Source organism: Petromyzon marinus, chromosome 6 (genome assembly GCF_048934315.1).
Source record: "Petromyzon marinus isolate PM22_M1 ecotype Great Lakes invasive population chromosome 6, UKy_Petmar_22M1.pri1.0, whole genome shotgun sequence".
In the NCBI taxonomy this organism is placed as follows: domain Eukaryota; kingdom Metazoa; phylum Chordata; class Hyperoartia; order Petromyzontiformes; family Petromyzontidae; genus Petromyzon; species Petromyzon marinus.
Genome location: NC_133672.1, coordinates 15,111,672 through 15,133,780, shown reverse-complemented (window position 1 = coordinate 15,133,780; position 22,109 = coordinate 15,111,672). Strand labels below are relative to the sequence as shown.

Sequence of the window (22,109 nt, the reverse complement as noted above, 5' to 3'; positions counted from 1 at the left end):
GCATACAATGATCACCGGTGCCCTTGAAATGAAGAGGGGCATGTCGTGCACCCACCAGCAGCCGCACAATTTCATGGATCACAAAAACCAAGAGACAGTGACTCGTTAAATGTTTTAGCCTTCATGTTTGTATTTGTATCTCTTTTGCTTGTACACTCCAAATATATCCACAGCGACCGCTATGGTATTGAGCGAGGGGGTTAACATGCTCACAAATGCTCGTTTCGTTGGAAAACGTGTACTTCACTATTTGTCTCCAGCCCCTGCCATAAACTGCGTACCCGAGGTAACAAAAAGAAGCACAACAGCTGCACTAGGAAAAGCCTCGCAGAGGAAACTGGGTAAAAAGATACAGAAAACTGGATTTGACTGCCAGCTGCCCTTGTAAATTCTGGAATGGACCAGTTGCAAGGGACTACCGCCATGTCTCCACGGCTGACTAGCATTTACAGTGTGGCCAAAAACCTGTCCTACCTGCTCTGTAGGCTGATTGTTTAAACTCAAGAAAGGGTGCTGGTGTGATTTCAGCATAAAAGTCCCCTTGAGTACACCGGATTTGAAAACACAAAAACAACGCTGAGGTCAAATTGTGAGTCATTTTCCTTAAAGTAGCTGTACACTGTAATTACTGCAATAAAAAAAAACAAGCCAAGTCTGAAGTCAGTGCTTTAATGGCTGTTGTCTTGCTATTCGTGTCATGCCCCTTTGCTGCTCATCCTTTTAGGTCATACAACCACTTATTCCTCCAGCGTTACAAACAGTTCATATCATCATCGTTCCCTTGACGTGCCATTATCAGAGGCAATGACAACATTCCCCTAATCTTACCATAAAAACGCACCTGTGTTGCAAGGCTGTTTCTCTACAGGCACATTGTCAAGGAACGCTGAGCAAGTTAATATTTCTCCTGACTTTTTTTACACCCATAAGAAAAAATATATACGAGCGCGCGTGTACCGCCAACAGCGATGTGGCCAGCTGAGCTTAATCCACATCGTGATCGGGTTTCGTCCACGCGCATGACGTCATGCAGACTGGAGACCAGCTGAAACACAGACATCAGCAAAGTGGGGACCCATATGCAACCACTTGCACCACACGGACCATGTCAAAAAACGTAAAGGCAACACCCAAGGAAGTGGATTGCTGATAGGGAAACGGCACTAAAGAGATTATGACGCTGAGAAAAAATGATGAGAACATCTGTTGCGATGATGGTTGTCGTTATGATAAAGCCAAATAAAAATGTGTACCAACCTGTATAGTTGGCTCAGAACATTGACTTGCCATTGTGGGAATATTATATAACTGAGCGCGGGCACAGTGGTTCGTGCACTGCTACGACCCCAGCGACCTGAGTTTGATTGCTGGCCACTGCTCACATCAATGGCGATTGATATCAGAACTGCTCCTTGGCCTCCCTCTTCACCAACCAGTACTGACCAGCAAGGAGAAGTATGGTCAGACAAGCCCCATGTGACTACCACAGCATTTGGTAGGGCCCTTAAGCATACAAATATTTATAAAGGATCGTGAAATTTAACTGAGCAGGTCAAATAAAATAGTGACACACTACATTGCTCTGTGTAGGCATGTTTTTATGAGGCAGGTGTGCCTTTACTGCCACATAGTACACAGTGGTATTTCTCAATGAATTCTGTTGTTGCTAACATTCAATTTAGAGCTACACATCCAAGCTTACAGCACATTGAAAAGGGCACATGGGCAGAGGCTATCTTGTAATGCTGTGTAATTATATGATGTATGGAGTGTATGTACAGTGCCGAAAACTCATTGGTTTGGGGATTTTTGTTTCACTAAAAAATTGCCTGTAATGGAGACTATTAGAATAATGTATACACTTTATACAATTCAAAATTTTAACTCATTACCACCATTAAGAGATCCTTGTACAGTGGGACAGCCTGTGGCGTCTGCCCTTTCAGATAGGGATTATGAACCTAATTCGTTCCTGAGATCCGTTTGTAAGTCGAACGGTTCGTAAGTCGGAACACAATAATGCACCCTATTTAAATGCCCATATGGTCAGTGTTATACAATGTGTTCAGGTTCAACAAAAAGGGAAGCATTGTAACACTGTAAAAAGTAGTGCATAGTAAATGAAACCTAAAATAAAGTAACAAATAGAAAACAAACTTTTATTTTCACTTTCCTTGAGTCCTGATGCTAGCTTGTACTGTAGTCGGAAGGGGTGAAATAAGTCGCAACACAATTGCACACACACAGATAGACACAAACACCCAACGTTGTTGTAACCTTAACAGGCTGTTGGGGCAAGTGCTATTAGCGAACAGCGTCTATGAAGGCCAGCACGGAACACGAGGGAATGGGTGGCCAACATCACGCCCGGCCGCCTTTGTCTCCCCAGTAGTGATTTTATACACGCACCAGATTCTGGTGTTGGCTGTGAGCAAGAATCGAACTCGGGTCATCGCTTTCGTAGCGCAAGACACAAACACTGTGCAAACACTCACAGCGCGAGGCCGACTCATTACATCTCGCGGAGGATCGCTCCTCTGAACAAAATAGTTTCGCGGTTCAGTTTTGCAATTGCGAGTTGGCGTTTTAAGTCGATGTAAATTTTTTTATATATTTCATGGAAACTGGTTTGTAAGTACGGGTGTTTGTAAGTATGGGTGTTCGTAAGTTGGGCGTTCGTAGGTCGAGGACTGCCTGTACATTTTTTGTCCCGATTGTGAAATATTAGACTAGTTCTTCTGTATGAGAATAGGTTTTCCCCTTTTTTCTGGCAACAAAACAGGTGTTGAGATGTTAAAACACCAAACTGAAACCTTTTACAATGAATCATGTTTGCATTAACCACAGTACTTGTGGTCAGAATGCAAATAAAAAACATACTCTGATAATATATGCATTGTCTTTGAAACTGATTGGTCCACACCAGAGACAACTTTCTTTTGAGCCTCGTCTCAAAACGTTGTTAGACCAGAGGACGCCAAAAGGCGTACGTTCTTCCGTATATTCTTAATCAAACATGTGGATGTGCTGGCCATATTGTTCTTAATGTGTGCAGCAGGTACAATGTGGAGCGGGGGGGGGGCGTTTATTTTCAGCGTTGACACAGGTTGTGCGAAGGAGAGGGTAGGTGAGTCACTGACCTCTATCGTTTTGTAGGACATACAAAAAACTGGTGTAAAAAAATGGAGGCATTTTTTTTTAACCAGCATATTTGTTCAAAGCTAAACTAATAAGTATAACAAAGAATAATACATTTTTCTTACACGAATGAAAGGCATTTTGGATTTTAGGTTCACAGGGTTAGATTTTTTTTCCATAGCAATGAAGCATTTATCATTTCTGTGCTAACTTTTTTTTTACCGAGTACATTTATTTTTCTGTTGCTTAAACTATTGCCATGTGGCCAAATTCCATAAAAACAGTCGCAGTGCTCAGTGTTATGCATGTGTGTTTAACGTCACATTAACTTTTCTTGTGCAAAGGATGTGTGTGCGGAGTAGCATAGCCCAGCCCACTCCATGCCTTTTATGCAAATAGAAATGAGGCCGTACAATGGACCGAGCCGACCAATCCTCATCGAGTCACTCATAATACCAAAGAGCAAGCTACTGTGCTTCGGTACTTTTTCCCCCTGTGGACTTTGAACTGGTAAACGGAAAAGTTTGACTGCCCACTGTGCTTGGTGCTGAACCTTAGAATAAGAAAAAAATATCCACCGCAGTTTTTTGGGCGGCAAACGCCGAAGCCTTCCATTTCGGTTGTAAGAATCCGTGCAAGACTCAAGAAAAGAATCCTGTCCAACCCGCGGTGGTGCCCGGTGTGCTTGGCGGCTGGCTACACACCCACTCGCCCATTGAAAAGAAGCCTACCCGTGTTTACTTTTGCGTTCCGCTTCGAGTGCCCATCGCCGGAGCACCGTTTTCAGTTTGCGCCGTGAGCGTGACTGCTCCAACGGAGGAGAGAGTCTTCGGGAGGCTGCTGTTGGGTTGGCAAATGAGCTAAACATTTGGATTGTGCTTCGTTCATGGCTGAAAACGATAGCCTGTTGGACAGACCCTCTTCAGCGCCGGGTTACTCGCCGGCCATCCTCCAGCACTATGCGCAGCTGGACGGCAGGTTCAAGCAGCTGCAAGGTACGTGGTGCCACTTCTCCGAGAGAGCCGCTCCTCAGCCACGAGGGGTTGGATGGCCTTGCACGTGGCTAAACAGGACACACGTTTTGTTGTTCAGATGCAGCCATAAATTAGGAAATGTATTAAATGGACATCACTATTGTAAACGGTATGGTTTCCCTCCCAGGAACTCTCGCTGCAGTGGCTTTTAATTAATGCATTAATGAGATGTATCAATAATGCACGTAGACGAATCTGCATTTGCAGAACAGAGTGGTAAATCCTGGGGAGGGTGTTTTTTTAAAATTACGTGCACGATAATTTACCGCACATTGTCTGAAGGTCGCACAAAAAGTTTCATTGAGCTGAAGAGCAGGAATGCTATCAAACGATGTTATCGTTTTGCCAGTGTAATTGCTACATTGGTTCTACGCATCTGAGAAGCACCTCTGCTGTTTTGAAGAACACGCTCCAAGGTATTAAGTTTTCACGTCTGCAAAGCCTTTAACTAGAATTTGAAGGTTGTGCTTGTAAGAAAGTAATGTCTTTTTTGCAAAGGCAGGCACGGGAAAGGGTAGTTAATGTTTTATTAGCAAGAGCAGTGGTATCAGTAGTCACCAGAGCAGTCTTATCGGATAGCTCGTGGAATGGCGAAAGGAATGGCGTTTATCCGCCCTCTCATTTCACAAATATATTTTTTACAAATATGATATATGACATTCCAGGTATACTAAATGAGCTGCCGTTTTATTTGTGTAATTAAGGTTTACAGTTGCATAGCACTTATTGTTTTATTACAAATGTTCTTTAACCCGTTGGGGTCGATTGAGATGCTCGTTTAAAAGAGCCACCTGGATTACTCAGATGTACGATGCCAAACACATTTTATAATTTGGAATTTGGGTTACGAATCTGATAAATCATGGCTACTCTCGCAAATTACATGAAATGCCCAACGTCCACTTGTGTTGGAAGGCACGGTTTCGTAATTTAATGACAAATTTACCAGGTGTTTACGGGAATCAAATGATCAACTCCGTGAGATGTTTCTCGGCGGCAAGCATGTGGGCTACCCGGACCACGCAGCCCTCCGTGTCAGGGTTTGAAACAAACAATTTAGGGCATTAACTTTACATGCGCAATCTGTAATGGTGAACCAATCACAAAATACATTCACACGCATTTGTTGCATATTTATTACCGAGAAGAGTACAACTTTTTAAGTGAAAATGTTACAATATCCAATGTAGTTCTTTAAAATAGCAAACATAAATGAGTATATAGGAACAACATTTGGTGACTACAGCTGCATTATTAATGAGTGATCTCGTTTCTAGCTCTCAAATTTCAGTTGCGAGTGGGTGCTGCAATTATTTCAAATACAGAATGTTGAAGGACAGTGCTTGTGTACATACAGCTTTACAAAATGGCTCTCGTCTTCCTCGATAAAGCTTCAACACACAGCTGCATTGTATATTCCAAGTTAATGGAATTTCCAAATAGTATCGGTAATCTGTTATTAATACAGGAACGCCGCACCTCGTCATACGTCTCAGAAGCGTATTGCTCGGGGGTCTTTAAACGAAGTGATGTTTAACGTGCAGATTCACAGTTCTTGCACAGTGGAGCTTAAGCATTGTAAATTTAGTTTGACAATGCAACGTGCTGGCATAGAATTAGCCTCATCATTTCACAATGATGTGGCATGTGGGTGCGTTGCCTACTGAGGATATTAACCGCAGAGACATTCTGCTGTTCTGGCTCTGCGTCAGGCATATGCTGATTGCTTGCGCAAGCCCCATAATTACACCTCGTGTCATAAGCCCAAGGGGCAGTCGTGTTGGGAAAACACTAAATTATACTTTGGGGTGTAATAGAGCTAATAATAGGGTTTTTCCCCTTTTTTCTGGCAACAAAGCTGAAACCTTTTTACAAGGATTCATGTCTGCATTAACCACAATACCTGCAGTCAAAATGCAAAAAATACCATACTATGATAATATATGCCTTTTCCTTGAAACTGATTGGTCCACACCAAGGGACGACTTTCTTTTGAGCCTCGATCCAATTGGTGCCCGACCAGATGATGCCCAATTGGGTCGAGGCTCAAAAGAAAGCCGTCCCTTGGTGTGGACCAATCAGTTTAAAGGACAATGCATATATTATCATAGTATGTGTTTTGGTTGCATTTTGACTGCAGGTATTGTGGTTAATGCAGACATGAATCCTTGTAAAAAGGTTTCAGTTTTGTTTCCAGAAAAAAAGGGGAAAAACCCTATTATTATATTTTGGTACTGGCAAAAGAGGTCTAACGATGTAAGAGCTGTTATTAGAAAGGTGTGCACCTCATCGGGACACCGCCAGAGCAAGAAAAGAAAATGCAACCTAAATGCAGTTGGAACACATATTCTTTGGGTCTTTTGGTAAAGTCACGTAGATAGGTTCAAAGAAAATAACAAAAACTACGACGTTTCGATCGCAACACAAGCGGTCGTCTTCAGGAAACTATGCATTTTTGTTCCATGAATTTTTTTGTTTTAACCACAACACCTTATGGGACGCCCTTCAACAAAGCGTCCTCTGCTACGAATGTTTGAATTAGGCACCCACTGACCCGGCTTGTCAGCTTTCCGGAGTAACAACTGAACCTTTAGCAGCACTGTCATTAACCCTGCGATGTTGCATGTATTGCCGAATCGCCCTATGAGAAGACACCCGTGTTCTTGAAGGTCCTGCATGCGGGGCTTTGACTTGCGCAGCAGCCCTGTTGTGAGTAAATGAGCCATCGAATTTGATCCTCAGAAGGTCACCGGCGTTGTCATAGCACGCTTTAAAAAAAAATTCCCAATATTTTATGCAATACACTGCTGAATAGTGATGTCATTCAAGACAAGTGGCGACAATAATGCTGCTTTGATGCATACTCTTGTTCAAAATAAGCCAATTAGCACATGCAGTCATGGCCAAATATTGCGCTCAAATGTGTTTGGTGATTGGACGCAACTATGTGTAACAAAGGCTTCAGAAGTGAAACATTACAAATTCATTGAGAACTCCCAAAGTCCCCTCCCAAGTACGTCAATTGTGTATGTAAACTGGGCACTTATGTCATGAAATGGAATCGCCAACAATAATTCCATTTGTAGTCTTAACACTGTTCCATGTTTAAATCATTCGGTATCCATTATTTAATCAACAGATGATAAACCCATTGATATGCATAAAACATTACCTCAATTACAAGGGCGACCTGGGTCGGAGACATTTTAGCAACACAATTTTTAAAACGTCCCTTAAATGTAACACATCTGGACTAACTTGAATTTAATAAAACGCGAATAAAGTAAAGTACGATTATGAATTGCGCTTAAAAAAGTATGTATACAAGAAATGTAATTTTTAACAAGGAAAGTGACTGGATTGGGTATCTAGATGCAATGGAGAAAATGTGCTCCAAATCTGAAATGTTAAAGAGTTATATAGATTTGACTTCCGCATCTCTGCGTAAAGCCACATATGCTGTATATACATTGTTGAATTCGCAAAGGCACAGCTTAGACATTAGTTTCACTTGGTAATTGAGCAGTGCTCTTTTTCCACTTGGGTGTGCATTCATTGAAAACGGGGTCTCGAGTAAGCTGCAGACACTTGAGAAGCAATGTACGAGACGTCTCGTTCGGATACGGGGACCGTGTCGGCTGGTCTAAACTGTGCACAAGCATTCCCCCTATCAAAATCATAACAATCAATGTTACCGTATTTTGGTTTGAAATTATATATCTGTTGGTTGGGGCGAGGAGGTGTTTATGCCGCAAGTGCGTGGATGCTTTTAATTCTGGTGGTTGAAAGAAACCCCCCCCGCCCCCACATCTCGGCCCATAACACACCGCGGGTGATGAAACGAATCACCCCATTATCACCGAGCTTACACAAGGGCACTGGGAACGACGAGAGATTTTGCTTTAATTTATCGCCGCACTCGCTGCGTTCACCTGCGTGTCAACCATCTTAGGGAGCGAGCGAGAGAGAGAGCTTACGGCTCGGTGATTCAGAAGGTGTGGGGGAGGGGAACAGCCATGAGAAGTGTTTTAGGTTTTGCATGCCTTCGTGATGCCACTGCAAGATGGCGTTTTACTTGAATGCCTCTTGTATGTATGTACGTACGTGCACGTGACAATACAGTATTTTCTCAGCCTGGTAATATGCGTTATTCTCCCCTGATGCGAATATAATGTCTCCCTCTAGTATTCGCAAATATGCGTGAATATACCAGGAGTAATACGAGTTATTGAGGTGTTCATTATGTGCTGCTAGAAAATAATATTGTTTTTTTTGTAAATGGGTACTCTGTCAGTGCTGTCATTTCTGTATATAGAAACGTAAACCCGGATTTTCAGTCCACTTGAAAAGCTTCAGCCTTTCAAATGATATGCCCCACCCAACTACTCAACCACCTAAGGGTCTAATGGCACCACCGGACCCTTTTATTCTAATTATTAGATGAATTACTGCACTTCAATACTGAACTAATTTTAGAAGTTCAATTACTTAAAATGTACAAACATGCCTCGTAATTGTAAATTAATCCCATAAAGTGTTAAATATCACAAGGCAAGTAAGTGCGAGCACAAATGTTACAACATCATGCGTGAAATACACCATTTTAAAAAATCTAATTCTTGGGACCAACATGTGATCCTTCCAACAAGTGTTGGTGGCCCACTAATCACATGGGGCCTGATAGTGAAGCACGCTGCTCTCCCCTGCCCACGGGGCAGTTGCAAATTCACTGGGGGCAACACGGGGCAACAGGAAGAATGGGCACACTCGTGGCAAAAAACAACCATGGCCACCCTCTGTGACCGTTGCATTCAAATGGGAAGGGCCCCGTGAAAAATTTGGACGTTGTACCCAACCTAGATGTTGCCAGCTGCACCCAAATGGTGTTTGCATAATTTACAATCTATAACGCCTATGCATATTTATGAGCATAGTCTGGTGCAAACAAGTTGTGACATCCACATCTTGTTTTATGCAGATCATAACTTTGAAGGGACAAGATCCTGGTCGATAAATTTGTTGACAAAACTCAAATGCATAAATATGGTGTCATTGAACACATTACCTTTAGTGGATAGGATGCGCCTCTTTTTAAAAATGTAAATATACTCTAGCCAAAATTGCAGGTAGGTTATTTTTGAGGGCAAAACACATTCGACCTTCGTATAAAAAAAATAATAGCAACAACCTTGAACACATGAGGGTTTCCATTATCGTGTCATCCAAACCGATGACACGATAATCACACTCCACAATTGCCAAGGCAAAACCGTGGCAAAATAAACAGCAGTTGCTGCGTATGTTGTAATTTGCTTTGATAAGTAATACATTTAAAAGCAAGTCGAGTGGAAAGGAAGGAATAGTGAAAAGTTGTATTTCTGCTTAAATGCATGCAGCAGTGAATTAACTGGGTGTAAAACATCAAATTTTAAAAAGGTGGTTTAAATTCGGCTTAAGCTTATTTGATCTCTCACGAGAATGGATTGGTTACTGGTGTGTTCTGAAGTTTCCATTAAGTTTTGCTGTAGATGGAAACAATCAGTGGCACAGTACTGAGGGATATTTCAAATATTTAACAGAAACTTAACCAATTTAAATTTACAGTGGCTGTCCTTTGGCTAGACTCTTTCTGGCTGTAGCTTTATGGAATGCCCACAGGACTCAGGGTACGGCCCCACCACCCTCATTTGAGCAGACACACTTCCTTCTGAAACTTGTGAATTGCAGTATTTCTAGTGTCGGGGGTGCGTGCTTATTTTCAAGGTTCCGTTTGTTGGCGCTTATTTTTTTTCAACACTTTTTTTGTGTGTGTGTGTCGGTATTTGCTATTGCTGATAGGGGGATTACTTTCAAAGACATAGGGAGGGGCTGAGAGGTGAGATGGCAAAATACCGATTTCACGTACAGTGCAGCCAAGGGCGGTGGAACACTGAGAAATTGGATGAATGAACTCGTGGGAAGGCGACATCAATTTAAACGTAAAAGCATGCTGATACATTTTCCAAACTTGCCCTGCAGTATGTCATTTCCTTTGGCTTGAATTTTGTTTTGAAGTTCAAAACATTTAATAATTTATTATTTGCCATTGACAATTCTGATCACATACGACATTCAGTAGGTTCGTATTAATAAGGAATGGTGGATCAAGGAAAGATTGGAAAATGTTCGATCTAAGGCATTCCTTTTAAGTCCATATGAAAAACTAAAACATTTTCCTATTCTTGGTTCTTTCGGTAAAGTCACGTAGAAGGGAAACAATAAAATAATAAAAATATAAAACAATACAATTCTCACAACGTTTCGTGACTTTACCGAAATAACCAAGAATATGAATCCCTGCAGTCACGAAAGCTTTAAATGAAAACTCAAACATTGTTACATCAAACCACATGGCTCCGAATTTTAGTATGATTTAATGGGTTTTGTTAAAAATAATAAATCATTAAATAGCAGAGAGTTTCCTTGAATTCCTCTGGAAACAAAAACATTCTATTGCCCATGGCCAGACAGCAGCATGATCTTATTGGATCAACTTGAGCTGCTTCTTACCCAAACACACACCACCAGTCACCCACCTCAAAACATTTGTTCTGAAAAGGCACACTGAAAATCCCAGCCTGAGCAGGGCTGGATGTCATTGTAATCCAAAATGAATCTGCAGTGTTTGTTTCACTTGAATCGTATGTATATAAACCCAAGTTAAAGACCAGGAGCACTGTGACAGCATTCAAAGTCAATGGTTTATTATTAACAAATGCCACTGTTTAAAGTGAATTGCGTTTTTAACTGCTGTGAGACAAGGTCAAGCGGGAAAATGGAAATGTTAGACACATTCCTCATGTCCTCCCACTCACCCTGTGTTTGGCCTGATGGCGGTGTAAAGATGAGCGTGAGGCTGTACAGAAGAAGACCTTCACCAAGTGGGTGAACTCTCACCTGGCGCGCGTATCCTGCCGCATCACCGACCTCTACACGGACCTGCGCGATGGCCGCATGCTCATCAAGCTCCTCGAGGTCCTATCTGGGGAGAAGCTGGTGAGTAAAGCAAGAGCGGGTCACCTTGGCACCAAAATAAAAAAAATGAAGTCCAGCGCACTCTTATTGCATTTAGAAAGTATTGTCAGATGAAATGTGTGAGAGAGGGTATCTTTAATGAAGATGGCTTGGGCTGTGATCAAGCAGCTGTGCTTTAAAATGTTTCAAGCTATCTCACCTCCATCCCAGTCATCCCAAGTATGATCGTTTGGGTTTGGTGAGCGTGTCTGAGGCTCAGAGTTAAAATAGAACAGTACACAATGCTATAGTCATAGCTATACATCCTTCTTTGTATTGTTCAGAAGTTCGGAGTAAAGTATGCAGTCAATTAGAAAAACCAGATAAACTGGTTGCACTGAGTACCATGCAGGTAAATTCTTTGGCATTTACTTCAACCATAATAATAAAATGTTGGTTTAAAATTAGGTGCACCTTTAGCACAAAAGTCAAACTTAGCCTTTCGCTCTAAAGAAAACACGGCATGTTAAATCTGCTGCTTCATGTTGTATTCAGTAAATTTTCATCTGCTAATAGTTTCAGTTCATTGCACTGGATTCAAGGATGCTTGTGAAAATGTACCACTCAGTGATTACATTAAGGAAATATTATTTGAAAAGTCAAAAACTTAGGAAAGAGATGTTTTGAAAGTATAACTGGTAACAAAAAAACACTCATGATGGTAGAGAATGGATGGTAAAACTATGAATCATATCTCTTGGGCCAATTCCACATCTCTTCCTTTAAAAGCCAGAGTTTACATGCACATCCATCACATCACAGGAATGCTCTTTTGATTTTTTTTTAGGCATTTGTTGTGTTGAGTGAGGAAAAAAATCCCACATTTCTCTTATGGCTACCATTTTCACTTCCTGTTCAGCTCACACATGTACAAACGTGAGGATAAAGAGTGAGATGAAAGGCTTTGGTCACTTGGCACTGTTTTTATGGAATTTCTTGGGGAAACCTTTCCTTGTAGAGGAACAATTTTACATTGTTTTTTTTAAATTTACTTTGCAAATTAAAAACACTTCTGATGAGTCTTGAGTACATAAAATATGCACCCGTGTCAAGCAGACAGGTGTGTTCAGTCAGCTATGCCAAGCAGAAATGTACGCATGCCTCTTATCAAGTCCTACACACGCGTGTGCGTGCACCTGTGCCACCCCCAGCCCAAGCCGACGCGTGGCAAGATGCGCATCCACTGCCTCGAGAATGTGGACAAGGCGCTGCAGTTCCTCAAGGAGCAGAAGGTGCACCTGGAGAACATGGGCTCGCACGACATCGTGGATGGAAACCACCGTCTCATCCTGGGCCTCATCTGGACCATCATCCTGCGTTTCCAGGTGCCCGTTTGCCTTTTGTCTGTGCAAAACGGAACTGCTTGTGATGCCCACCATGCGAACACTTACACCGTTTTGTGCATCGTGTTAATTTTCAAACCCTTTACATTCTATGCTTACTTTGTTCTCCATATGCATCGTATCAAAAAGTATTTCTTATAACCGCTGCAGTTAGATAAATGACTAATTCCCATGTAGTTTACTACACGTCTCTTAATTCAGCGCTGGTGTCTTTATATTCAACATGACCGTTAGACTAATTACATTTGGGTATGACATTGGGCAGGATACTGAAATGCAGATGAATCCCTTGGTTTTCAGTTTTGCACAGTCTCTTCCATTCGACCAACACAAATATTTATTTTAAACTTTTAAAATTATCCCTTGGCAGCAAACAAGAGCTTTTGTAAGCCTCTGCACTTTTTGAGAAATGGAGGTAATTTAAATTACTTCAGCTGTGTTTCTTCTGGGCCTCTAAGGATACGGACGCACAAATGATGCATGAAAATTACAACTGCCCACAGAAAACTTTCAGCTCGGTTTTTGTTGTGAGTTTGGAAAGATTTACAGCTATACCTTTTTAACGTTTCATTTCATGATAGCCCTAAAGCACCAGTTACAATGCGTACATGAGCGTGATTTTATTGAATGCATACAGAGGGAGCAGTTTAAATGAAATGTGCTTCTAAAAGCATAGCACAACCTTGTGAATTGAGAGAGCGTATTTTAGAGTAGTTATGTGGTGGAATTTCCAACGTACTGTATGTCAGCATTGGCAACTGTGAGGTTTTAATATCTGCTGATACACTGTGCACCTGCATTATTGAGTTTGAATGTGCAGCCTGTCCTGTAGTAAACCTGTTTATGTAACTACACAGAGGATAAAGCCCACTGACATATTTTACTGTCGTGTTGGCATTTCATTGGACTACACCAACCTGACTGAAATAACAATATCAATGATTAGGTAATAAAATATTTTTTTATTTTATTGGATTGGCCGGACAATAATAGGTGGTGCCCAATTTTATATTTGTCATGATCTAAGCTGGGGAAATAATTGCTGGACGTAATATTACGTACATTTTCAATGAACCACAAGCAATTATTTTCATTCGCAATTTAAAATATATTGACAAAGAAACTATCGGTTAAAACATACAGTTTTGGTTCCATTTGAATCGACTTTTTTATTTTGTCAATTGCTTTGGTCTCGGCTGTCTTAGGAGATATTGACAATCATTATGTTCCTTGCAGTATTCATACCCATTAACATATGTTTGCATATGCTTTCATTAACAAAACAAATCTGATGTTTTTACATTTGTGGTACAATAATTTAAGTTGAAAAAAAGAAAAAGGAATGAAGCCTGCTGCAGGTCTTTTAGACAGTCGTGTAACCTCATGTCAATCAGATTCAAGACATCAGCGTGGAAACCGAAGACAATAAGGAGAGAAGATCCGCTAAGGACGCCTTACTCCTGTGGTGTCAAATGAAAACAGCTGGGTAAGCTCTTCCGACAATGTTTTTACAACAGAAGTGAACGTGTGTTATTCACGTGGCCATTATGAATTGTTGATTTAAAAAGGGTGGCACTACCCATGCTTTTCCCCCAGGTGGTTTTTAGACTTGATTTTATACTTTGAAGTAGCGAGGACATTTATTTTTTAAAGGGACCTCTACCCACCCCCGCAGTCGACCCTCCAATAAGACAACTGGCCATTCAAAATGAGTTGGATCATTTCCAGACGCTGCCTGACATGTGACAGGAGTCTTTTAGCACTTTCTTGTTAGCAGGGCCAAAGTGCTCATTACATCCTGTTTCATTAAATTACCCTCCCCTTTTTTCTGGCTTTGATTGTACAATGTTTGTTCTGAAAGCAGAGCCTGGTGTATCATTTGTACTCACAATGTATGCAATGTTATGTTTTTTCAGATACCAGAATGTCAACATACACAACTTCACGACCAGCTGGCGGGACGGTCTGGCCTTCAATGCCATCGTCCACAAACACAGGTAACACCCCCTAGGTTTCGTTTTGAGAAGGAATGCAGACTCGTAAAATAATGTTAAAATCGTCACTATTTGTGTAGTCTGGCAGTGCAAGGAATTTAATTTGCATATGTTGAGAGTAAATATGTGAAAGTGGGTTGCAGAGTGTTACAATAACAGTGCTACACATGGTGAATTTAGATTATAAAATGTCAATTCTCTAACGTTTGTGTCAGTGTAGCTGGGTGATGGTTGATAAATACTTTTATTTTGCATAAAATGTTCCAGAACTATTTTAGGTGATGTGAAAAATCATTTCCGGTAGCACTAAGCATTATAACTCAGATATATATCAAATCTAAGGGTCAAATTATATCTGTAAAAATATTCCTGTGTAGCACGCATTTAATAAAAAAAATATTCTGCTTGACAAATCTGTTTTTTTACCTGTTGTTTGTAGGCCTGATCTGATTGAGTTTGACAAACTGAAGAAGTCCAATGCTCATCACAATCTGCAAAATGCTTTCAACATCGCTGAGCAGAAACTCGGGCTCACCAAGCTTCTTGATCCTGAAGGTATGACTTTTTATTCTTCTCCACGAAAAGAGTGAGAGATTTTGTTTGTGAGTCATTCGAGAAATTATCCTCTGTTGATTTGTATGGCTGCTTTGCTTACTTCATGTACGTTAAACACTCATATTGAATTTCTAGACATCAGTGTGGACCAACCTGATGAGAAGTCCATCATCACCTACGTAGTCACGTACTACCATTATTTCTCCAAGATGAAGGCCTTGGCTGTTGAGGGCAAGCGCATTGGAAAGGTATGATATTTTTTTCCGCCATTGTCAATGTTTTTTTGTTTCCATCAAAATTCAATGGCAAAAGTTTCCATCACAGATTTTCACCGACTCTGTGACGTCCGTGCTCCTCCCCACTAGGTGCTGGAAAGTGCCATTGAAACAGACCAGATGATTGATAAGTATGAGACGCTGGCATCGGAACTGCTGGAGTGGATTGAGCAGACCATCATCATTCTCAACAACCGCAAATTTGCCAACTCTCTAACCGGGGTGCAGCAGCAGCTGCAAGCCTTCAGCACCTACCGCACCGTGGAGAAGCCAAATAAGTACGCAGCCAACCACCTTTATTTTTTGTGTATTGTCAGCCGAATAATGATCAATGTGCACACGACTCGGCTCATTTGCATGTATGAACATTTTTCGCAACTAAAAAAAAAATACCCGTTGCAGTTTTTGTAAGTTCATGTATGTCGCTTTTGAAAATTAGATTATGTATATCAATAAATAATGGAGAAAAAAACGTGTGGGTACATCTATCTTCATAATTTTAAAGGCTTTAATGTTCTATGTACTCACTTGAAGACTTATCTTATAATCACTTATAATCAGTGTTTTTCCCCTCAATTTGTAAGCCTTTGTCCATACAATAAAATCAAGAACACAAAGATTGAGCACAAAGCAGCTTGTTCTGTCTGTTAAATTATGCATTGCTTTGACATACGGACACAATTCATATTTAATAAGGCTCTATAAGTAAAAGGCTTCAATGCTTGCTCTTAATGCAACATACATGTATAATTCAGCTCGAAAAACTCAATGGCATGCACACACATGTATGAGCGTGTATTTATATGTATATGTAAACATGCAAACTGATATGACCATGGACGAACCTTCTTTGAAGTGAGTATATATTTATGCGCATTTGTATATACCGTCCCATTTGTAAAAAAAAAGGTGTCCTACTGCCTATAATAGGTGTTTTCTAATTTATTCATCATTCATTCAGATTCACAGAGAAAGGGAACCTGGAGGTACTTCTCTTCACCATCCAGAGCAAGATGAGAGCAAACAACCAGAAGGTGTACACTCCCCGGGAAGGCAAGCTCGTCAACGAGATCAACAAGGTGCCGTCGCCACCCATCACCACTCTCTTAACGAGCGAGTTCCAGTAGCGGGAGCGTGATGTAAACTGTGCTTTGTTAGGAGTCACCCTCTACACCTTTGTTTATATTATCCAAGCCAGCCCTAGCTATCGATGATAATTATCCATAATAGAGGTTTTTTTGGGTTAGATCGCGTAAATATATAAATGTGTCATTAAAACCCGCCACAACCCAACACAGCCAACTAGTAAGGGTTGTCACGTAAACAGAACGTGGCCAATTCGTTACTAGTGCAGCACACCGCTGTGTTGGAGAGCCAAGCCACAATATTCACAAACTGAGTACGACGTTTCGCGGGTTTTAACGACACTTTTATATATTTACGCAATCTAACCCAAAAAAAACTCCTATGGATGATATTGGTCGCGACAGCCTACGTGTTAAGATGATAATTATGTCTAAGAATATCTTGTGTAAATGTATTATCTACTTTTCAATAAGTTCCATTAATTTTGGTCATATCTGCTTTGCATTAAGCTGCAGCTCAAATTGCCATTCTGAAGAAAATAAATCCTTACAAGGCAACGAGGTGTTTTGAACGCTACATTTTGTTCACATTTTTAAAGAGCAAAAGTGCCTTCAAGTGGCGTGCTGTGTAACGACGACTGTATGCATTGAAACACTTTCAACTTGTGATAATAACCTTCGGTAAATTCTAACCCACTCATGGCGGCCAGGCCTGGGAGCGCCTGGAGAAGGCGGAGCACGAACGGGAGCTGGCTCTGCGGAACGAGCTCATCCGACAGGAGAAGCTGGAGCAGCTGGCTCGACGCTTTGACCGCAAAGCGGCTCTTCGCGAGACCTGGCTCAGCGAGAACCAGCGCCTCGTCACACAGGTTCGTGAGCAGCGCACGGCCACTAGGGTGGGTTGCTTCATATTAAGTACGGATACTTATCAGGCAGCCAATTATTCGACAATTAGGGCACGTCGCAAGAATGGTTGATGGCCCGTGGTCAAAACTAATTGCGGTGACGGCCAAGGGAGAGAACGCACGTGAGAGTATGTCCTAACTGGAAGATACAGCGATGGAATCAGCTCCTGTGCAGGTGCTACCGGGTTTTGAGAGTCCAGCAGTGGATTCACAAATGGCTGTAAGTTATCGATATTTGTCATTTTGGTTAGCTAGAATATGTTAAAACCCTACAGAGTTTGCTCTTGTGGGAGGCCCTTTTGCCACCAGTGGCATGAGCAAGTGATTACGGGGCCACATTTTTTACCTTTCTAATAAACCCTGAAGTCATCGTAGCTGCTGCACAGCAGTAAAAAATGAATGTTATTGAAACGTAACCATGAATACTGACATTTAATTACATTTCTCTGGGTGGGTGTGAATGGTTATATGCCCAATAATAATTGTAATGTCACTTTATGCAATCATACATTTGGAATTATTTAAGTTTTAGGGCCAAATTCGCCAAATATTATAAAGGCAGTTTTTGCCATTATATGGTGGGAAAAAAAGCTAATGCTCTAATGTGTTTGGTCTGATTTTTTTAGTTTTTCCCTATGCTAAATCGTTTTTCATTTCTTCCTTTGTAGCCACTTCATGAAGAAAAGTATTTTTTCTCCATCCATCTACCAAATTAAAAAGAAAATGTAAACATGAACTGCAATGTTTCGATTGTGATGTATCTCATCATACCACCCACTCCGCCAATCAGGACAACTTTGGCGTGGACCTGCCGGCCGTGGAGGCGGCCACCAAGAAGCACGAGGCGATTGAGGCCGACATCGCGGCCTACGAGGAGCGCGTGCAGGCCGTGGTGGACGTGGCACGTGAGCTGGAGGCCGAGGACTACCACGAGGTGCGCCGCGTGTGTTCGCGGCGCGACAACGTGCTGCGCCTATGGGAGTACCTGCAGGAGCTGCTGGCGGCACGGCGCCACCGCCTCGAGGCCAACCTCGCTCTACAGCGCGTCTTCCAGGAGATGCTGCACATCGTCGACTGGATGGATGAAATGAAGGTGAGGCGCTCTGCACCGTCGTCACGAAGGCGAGACGGCGTGCGTCGTGCGCAATCTTGGCAAAGGACAAAAAGAAACTCACAACAATGGCTTGGCTTCGTGATGACAAGTGCACGAATGCTTTAGAGGTAATCGTGTGCGCACTAGGAGAAAAGGTCCTCAGCCGGCTTGTTTACCTACGTCGTTATGCTCTACACGTTAGAATAATAATCCGCATGTTATTTCAACACAGACGCTCCCTCTCTCAAGTGACCCACTGGACCCTGGCTATGTGTAAACTGCCAATTCCTGCAGACGAGGGCGCAGTGTATACACTGCTGATGCTGAAATCTATTTTGGCTGTAGGTGCGGCTGCTTTCACAAGACTACGGCAAACACCTGCTGGGCGTGGAGGACCTGCTGCAAAAGCATGCACTGGTGGAGGCCGACATCACCGTGCAGGCTGACAGAGTCAAGGCCGTCAATGCAGCGGCACAAAGGTTTTCCAGCGAAGACGATGGTGAGCTTGGTTAACGTTTCTTACATGCCAGGTCACGCTTTATTGCAGTTGAAGGATGTAACTCTTGGATTAGCTCGGTGTTGATGGTACTACTTGATTATGCATAGCAGTGTCAAAATATGAAATTTTCCTGATGATTTAAACATGAGAAAGAGGGAAGGAATAATCACATTGGCGCTGATGGCATTGTCAATATGATTTTCACAATGTGAATACAGAGTATAAGTGTTACACAATTTCCACTTATATGAAGTGAACAGGCATAATGAATGGAAGATTTTAGGGAATAATTAGCTCGTAAAAACAAACACCTTTAGTAACTTTTAAAAGAGGGTTATGAGAACATGGATCACAGGGGAAAGGCCATTTTAGGCTGTGCGAGCAACAAAAAATTATCAGCTGAGTAAGGCAGCAATGTGTGTTTTTCCACTAACAGCGTATCAGTGAAGTTAGAACTGGATTAGACCATCTCAAGCATTAAAAGGGTGTGCCCTTCTCCATGCAGCGTACAAGCCGTGCGACCCGCACGTGGTCAGCGAGCGGGCTACACACCTGGAGGAGCGCTATGCAGAGCTGTGCTCGCTGGCCGCCGAGCGGCGCTCCAAGCTGGAGGAGTCTCGCAAGCTGTGGCGCTTCTTCTGGGAGATGGCTGAGCTGGAGGGGTGGGTGCGCGAGAAGGAGCCGCTGCTGTCGTCGGGCGACGTCGGCAAGGACCTGACGGGCGTGTTGCGCCTGCTGGGGCAGCACCGCGCCGTCGAGGATGAGCTCAACGGCCGCTCGGCCGATCTCAAGCAGACGGTGCGCGAAGGCGAGGAGATGGCCGACGCGGGACACTTCGGCGCCGACGACATCCGCGCGCGCGTCGCCGAGATGCACGTGCTGTGGGCCAGCCTGGAGGACCTGGCGGCGCAGCGCAAGCGGCGACTGCAGGTGGCCGAGAGCCTGTACCAGTTCCAGGCAGACGCCGATGACATAGAGGTGTGGATGGAGGACACGCTGCGCATCGTCTCCAGCGACGAGATGGGCCACGACGAGTTCTCTACTCAGTCGCTCAACAAGAAGCACAAGGACGTCACCGAGGAGATCTCCAGCTACAGGTCAGGGGTCGAGGGGACAAACCGTGGGGCAGAGAAACATGCTTACAGGTTACGCACAATATAGGGATTTTCCATGGAAAAATATACACAGGCTTTCATTCAGCGATACAACAATTTGTAATTTTCATAAGGCCAAGCAAAGCATTTTACACTCTTCTGCAAGTATAAGCAGAGTCTTAACACTGGTGCCATGATAGATTGTATATTCGTAGCAGCCTTATACAAGAGGATAAAGAGTTTATTTAACAACCTACGAGAATCCTCATACCGCGGTGCTCGTTGCAGGCCTGTGTTGGATGCGCTGCACGAGCAGGCGCAGGGGCTCCCAGATGAGGTGACAGTCAGCGCCGGCGTGCCGGACCGCCTGGAGGCTCTGGAGCAGCGCTACCGCGAGCTCGTGGAGTTGTCGCGCGTGCGCAAGCAGCGGCTGCAGGATGCCCTGGCACTCTACAAGATGTACAGTGAGGCGGAGGCCTGCGAGCTGTGGATTGACGAGAAGAGCCAGTGGCTCAATGCCATGGATGTGCCCGAAAAGCTCGAGGATCTGGAGGTTATTCAGCACAGGTAAGGCCGGCTCTTCAGAACATTTGATAGCGTCCAAATGTAAATGTCAAGTTGCTTTACAGAACATTAATGATTATAGTAACATTTAAGAAACATTGAGTTACAATACTCTTTGGTTCTTTCGGTAAAGTCACGTACATAGAAAATTAGTTATCTCCGTGACTTTACCAAAAGAACCAAAGAGTATTAATTCCTGCAGTCGCGAAAGCTTCAAATCAAGGTTGAGTTGACAATAGTGTTAGATTTAAATAAATATATAACATAGCTGTAATTGTAGGTGATCAATCATAATCAGAGAAGGAAATGTTCTTTGAGCAAAGTACTGTACAGGGTAAAGAGTCAGATGTTTAGATAACAAAGGAGGAAATTCCAGACTGCGGAGGCAGCAGAAGAGAATGCTTGAGGGTATGATTGGCGTGTGATTAGCAGGGCTGAACTGTTGTAACAAAGGGCATAATTAGGACAGTCTAAGCAGGGATGTGGAGGGGCATAACCGTGAAGGATTCTAAAAAAAGTGATGACGATTTTGTACTCTATCCTGGAACGTGTCGGAAGCCAATGGAGGGACTTGAGAATAGGATGTAACGTGGTCATGATTGTCAACGTGAGGTCTGGCTTTAGCAAACTGGATGATATGACGTTTGATTGGGAGGGCATGCGTGGACCTGTGGATGGAATCATGATTGAGTGTTCCCCTTCTCAGAGGTGCCACAGTAGGATGGAATTCTTTGCTCGAGGCAAACCACCCATCACAATTAAAGTCTGGTCCTGAAAGAAAATAGGCAGTTGAAATTGCTTCCGTAAATTATTTTGACAGTTAGTGGTTGTTTAGAGTCATAATTGTCATGTAATTGCTTTCTAGTGCTAAATCAATTGGCTTGTTGCTTGTGACAGGTTTGAAGGTTTTGAACCAGAGATGAACAGCCAGGCTTCTCGGATAGCAGTCGTAAACCAACTGGCTCGGCAGCTCATGCATGCGGGACACCCAAGCGAACAAGACATCAAGGCTAAGCAGGATCATCTCAACTCTGTGTAAGTGCATGAGCAAACTTTATTTATATATTCATAAATATGCAGCAAACACTCAATTTTTATATTTGCTTCATGAACATTTTAGTGTGTTGTATGATATAACATAAGTGCATTTGTACACGATCAAGACAATTGTAGTTTTTAAAAACCAAGAATGTGAATTCCTGCAGTCACGAAAGCTTTTAAGTCAAGATCTAATTATGGTTGTTTTGTACAGCTGGAGCGACTTCCGAGAGCTTGTGGACCAAAAGAAAGAAGCACTGAGCTCCGCCCTGAGCATCCAGAACTTCCACCTGGAGTGCAACGAAACTAAAGCGTGGATCCGCGAGAAGACTAAAGTCATCGAGTCCACACAGGAGCTGGGCAACGACCTCGCCGGCGTCATGGCCTTGCAGCGCAAGCTGTCTGGCATGGAGCGCGACCTCGCTGCAATTCAGGCAAG

The 22,109-nt window shown here is 42.8% G+C and overlaps 1 protein-coding gene across 4 annotated transcripts in view; it reads left to right on the top strand.

Moving 5' to 3' along the window:
* Window positions 1-22,109, top strand: part of LOC116939751 (spectrin beta chain, non-erythrocytic 1) — a 50,921-nt gene that overhangs the window by 14,441 nt on the left and 14,371 nt on the right. For 3 of the 4 annotated variants that reach the window (XM_032948517.2, XM_032948515.2, XM_032948516.2), the window contains exons 3-17: window positions 11,056-11,207; window positions 12,377-12,550; window positions 13,963-14,054; window positions 14,485-14,565; window positions 15,002-15,117; window positions 15,253-15,365; window positions 15,483-15,670; window positions 16,354-16,471; window positions 17,188-17,346; window positions 18,173-18,475; window positions 18,821-18,974; window positions 19,480-20,071; window positions 20,357-20,635; window positions 21,530-21,667; window positions 21,885-22,104. In XM_032948517.2, coding sequence (XP_032804408.1) covers window positions 11,056-11,207; window positions 12,377-12,550; window positions 13,963-14,054; window positions 14,485-14,565; window positions 15,002-15,117; window positions 15,253-15,365; window positions 15,483-15,670; window positions 16,354-16,471; window positions 17,188-17,346; window positions 18,173-18,475; window positions 18,821-18,974; window positions 19,480-20,071; window positions 20,357-20,635; window positions 21,530-21,667; window positions 21,885-22,104 — 2,879 coding nt within the window. Of the gene's footprint in view, window positions 1-3,628; window positions 4,134-11,055; window positions 11,208-12,376; window positions 12,551-13,962; window positions 14,055-14,484; window positions 14,566-15,001; window positions 15,118-15,252; window positions 15,366-15,482; window positions 15,671-16,353; window positions 16,472-17,187; window positions 17,347-18,172; window positions 18,476-18,820; window positions 18,975-19,479; window positions 20,072-20,356; window positions 20,636-21,529; window positions 21,668-21,884; window positions 22,105-22,109 lie in introns of those variants that run through there. The other variant, XM_032948518.2, reaches the window with a different exon arrangement.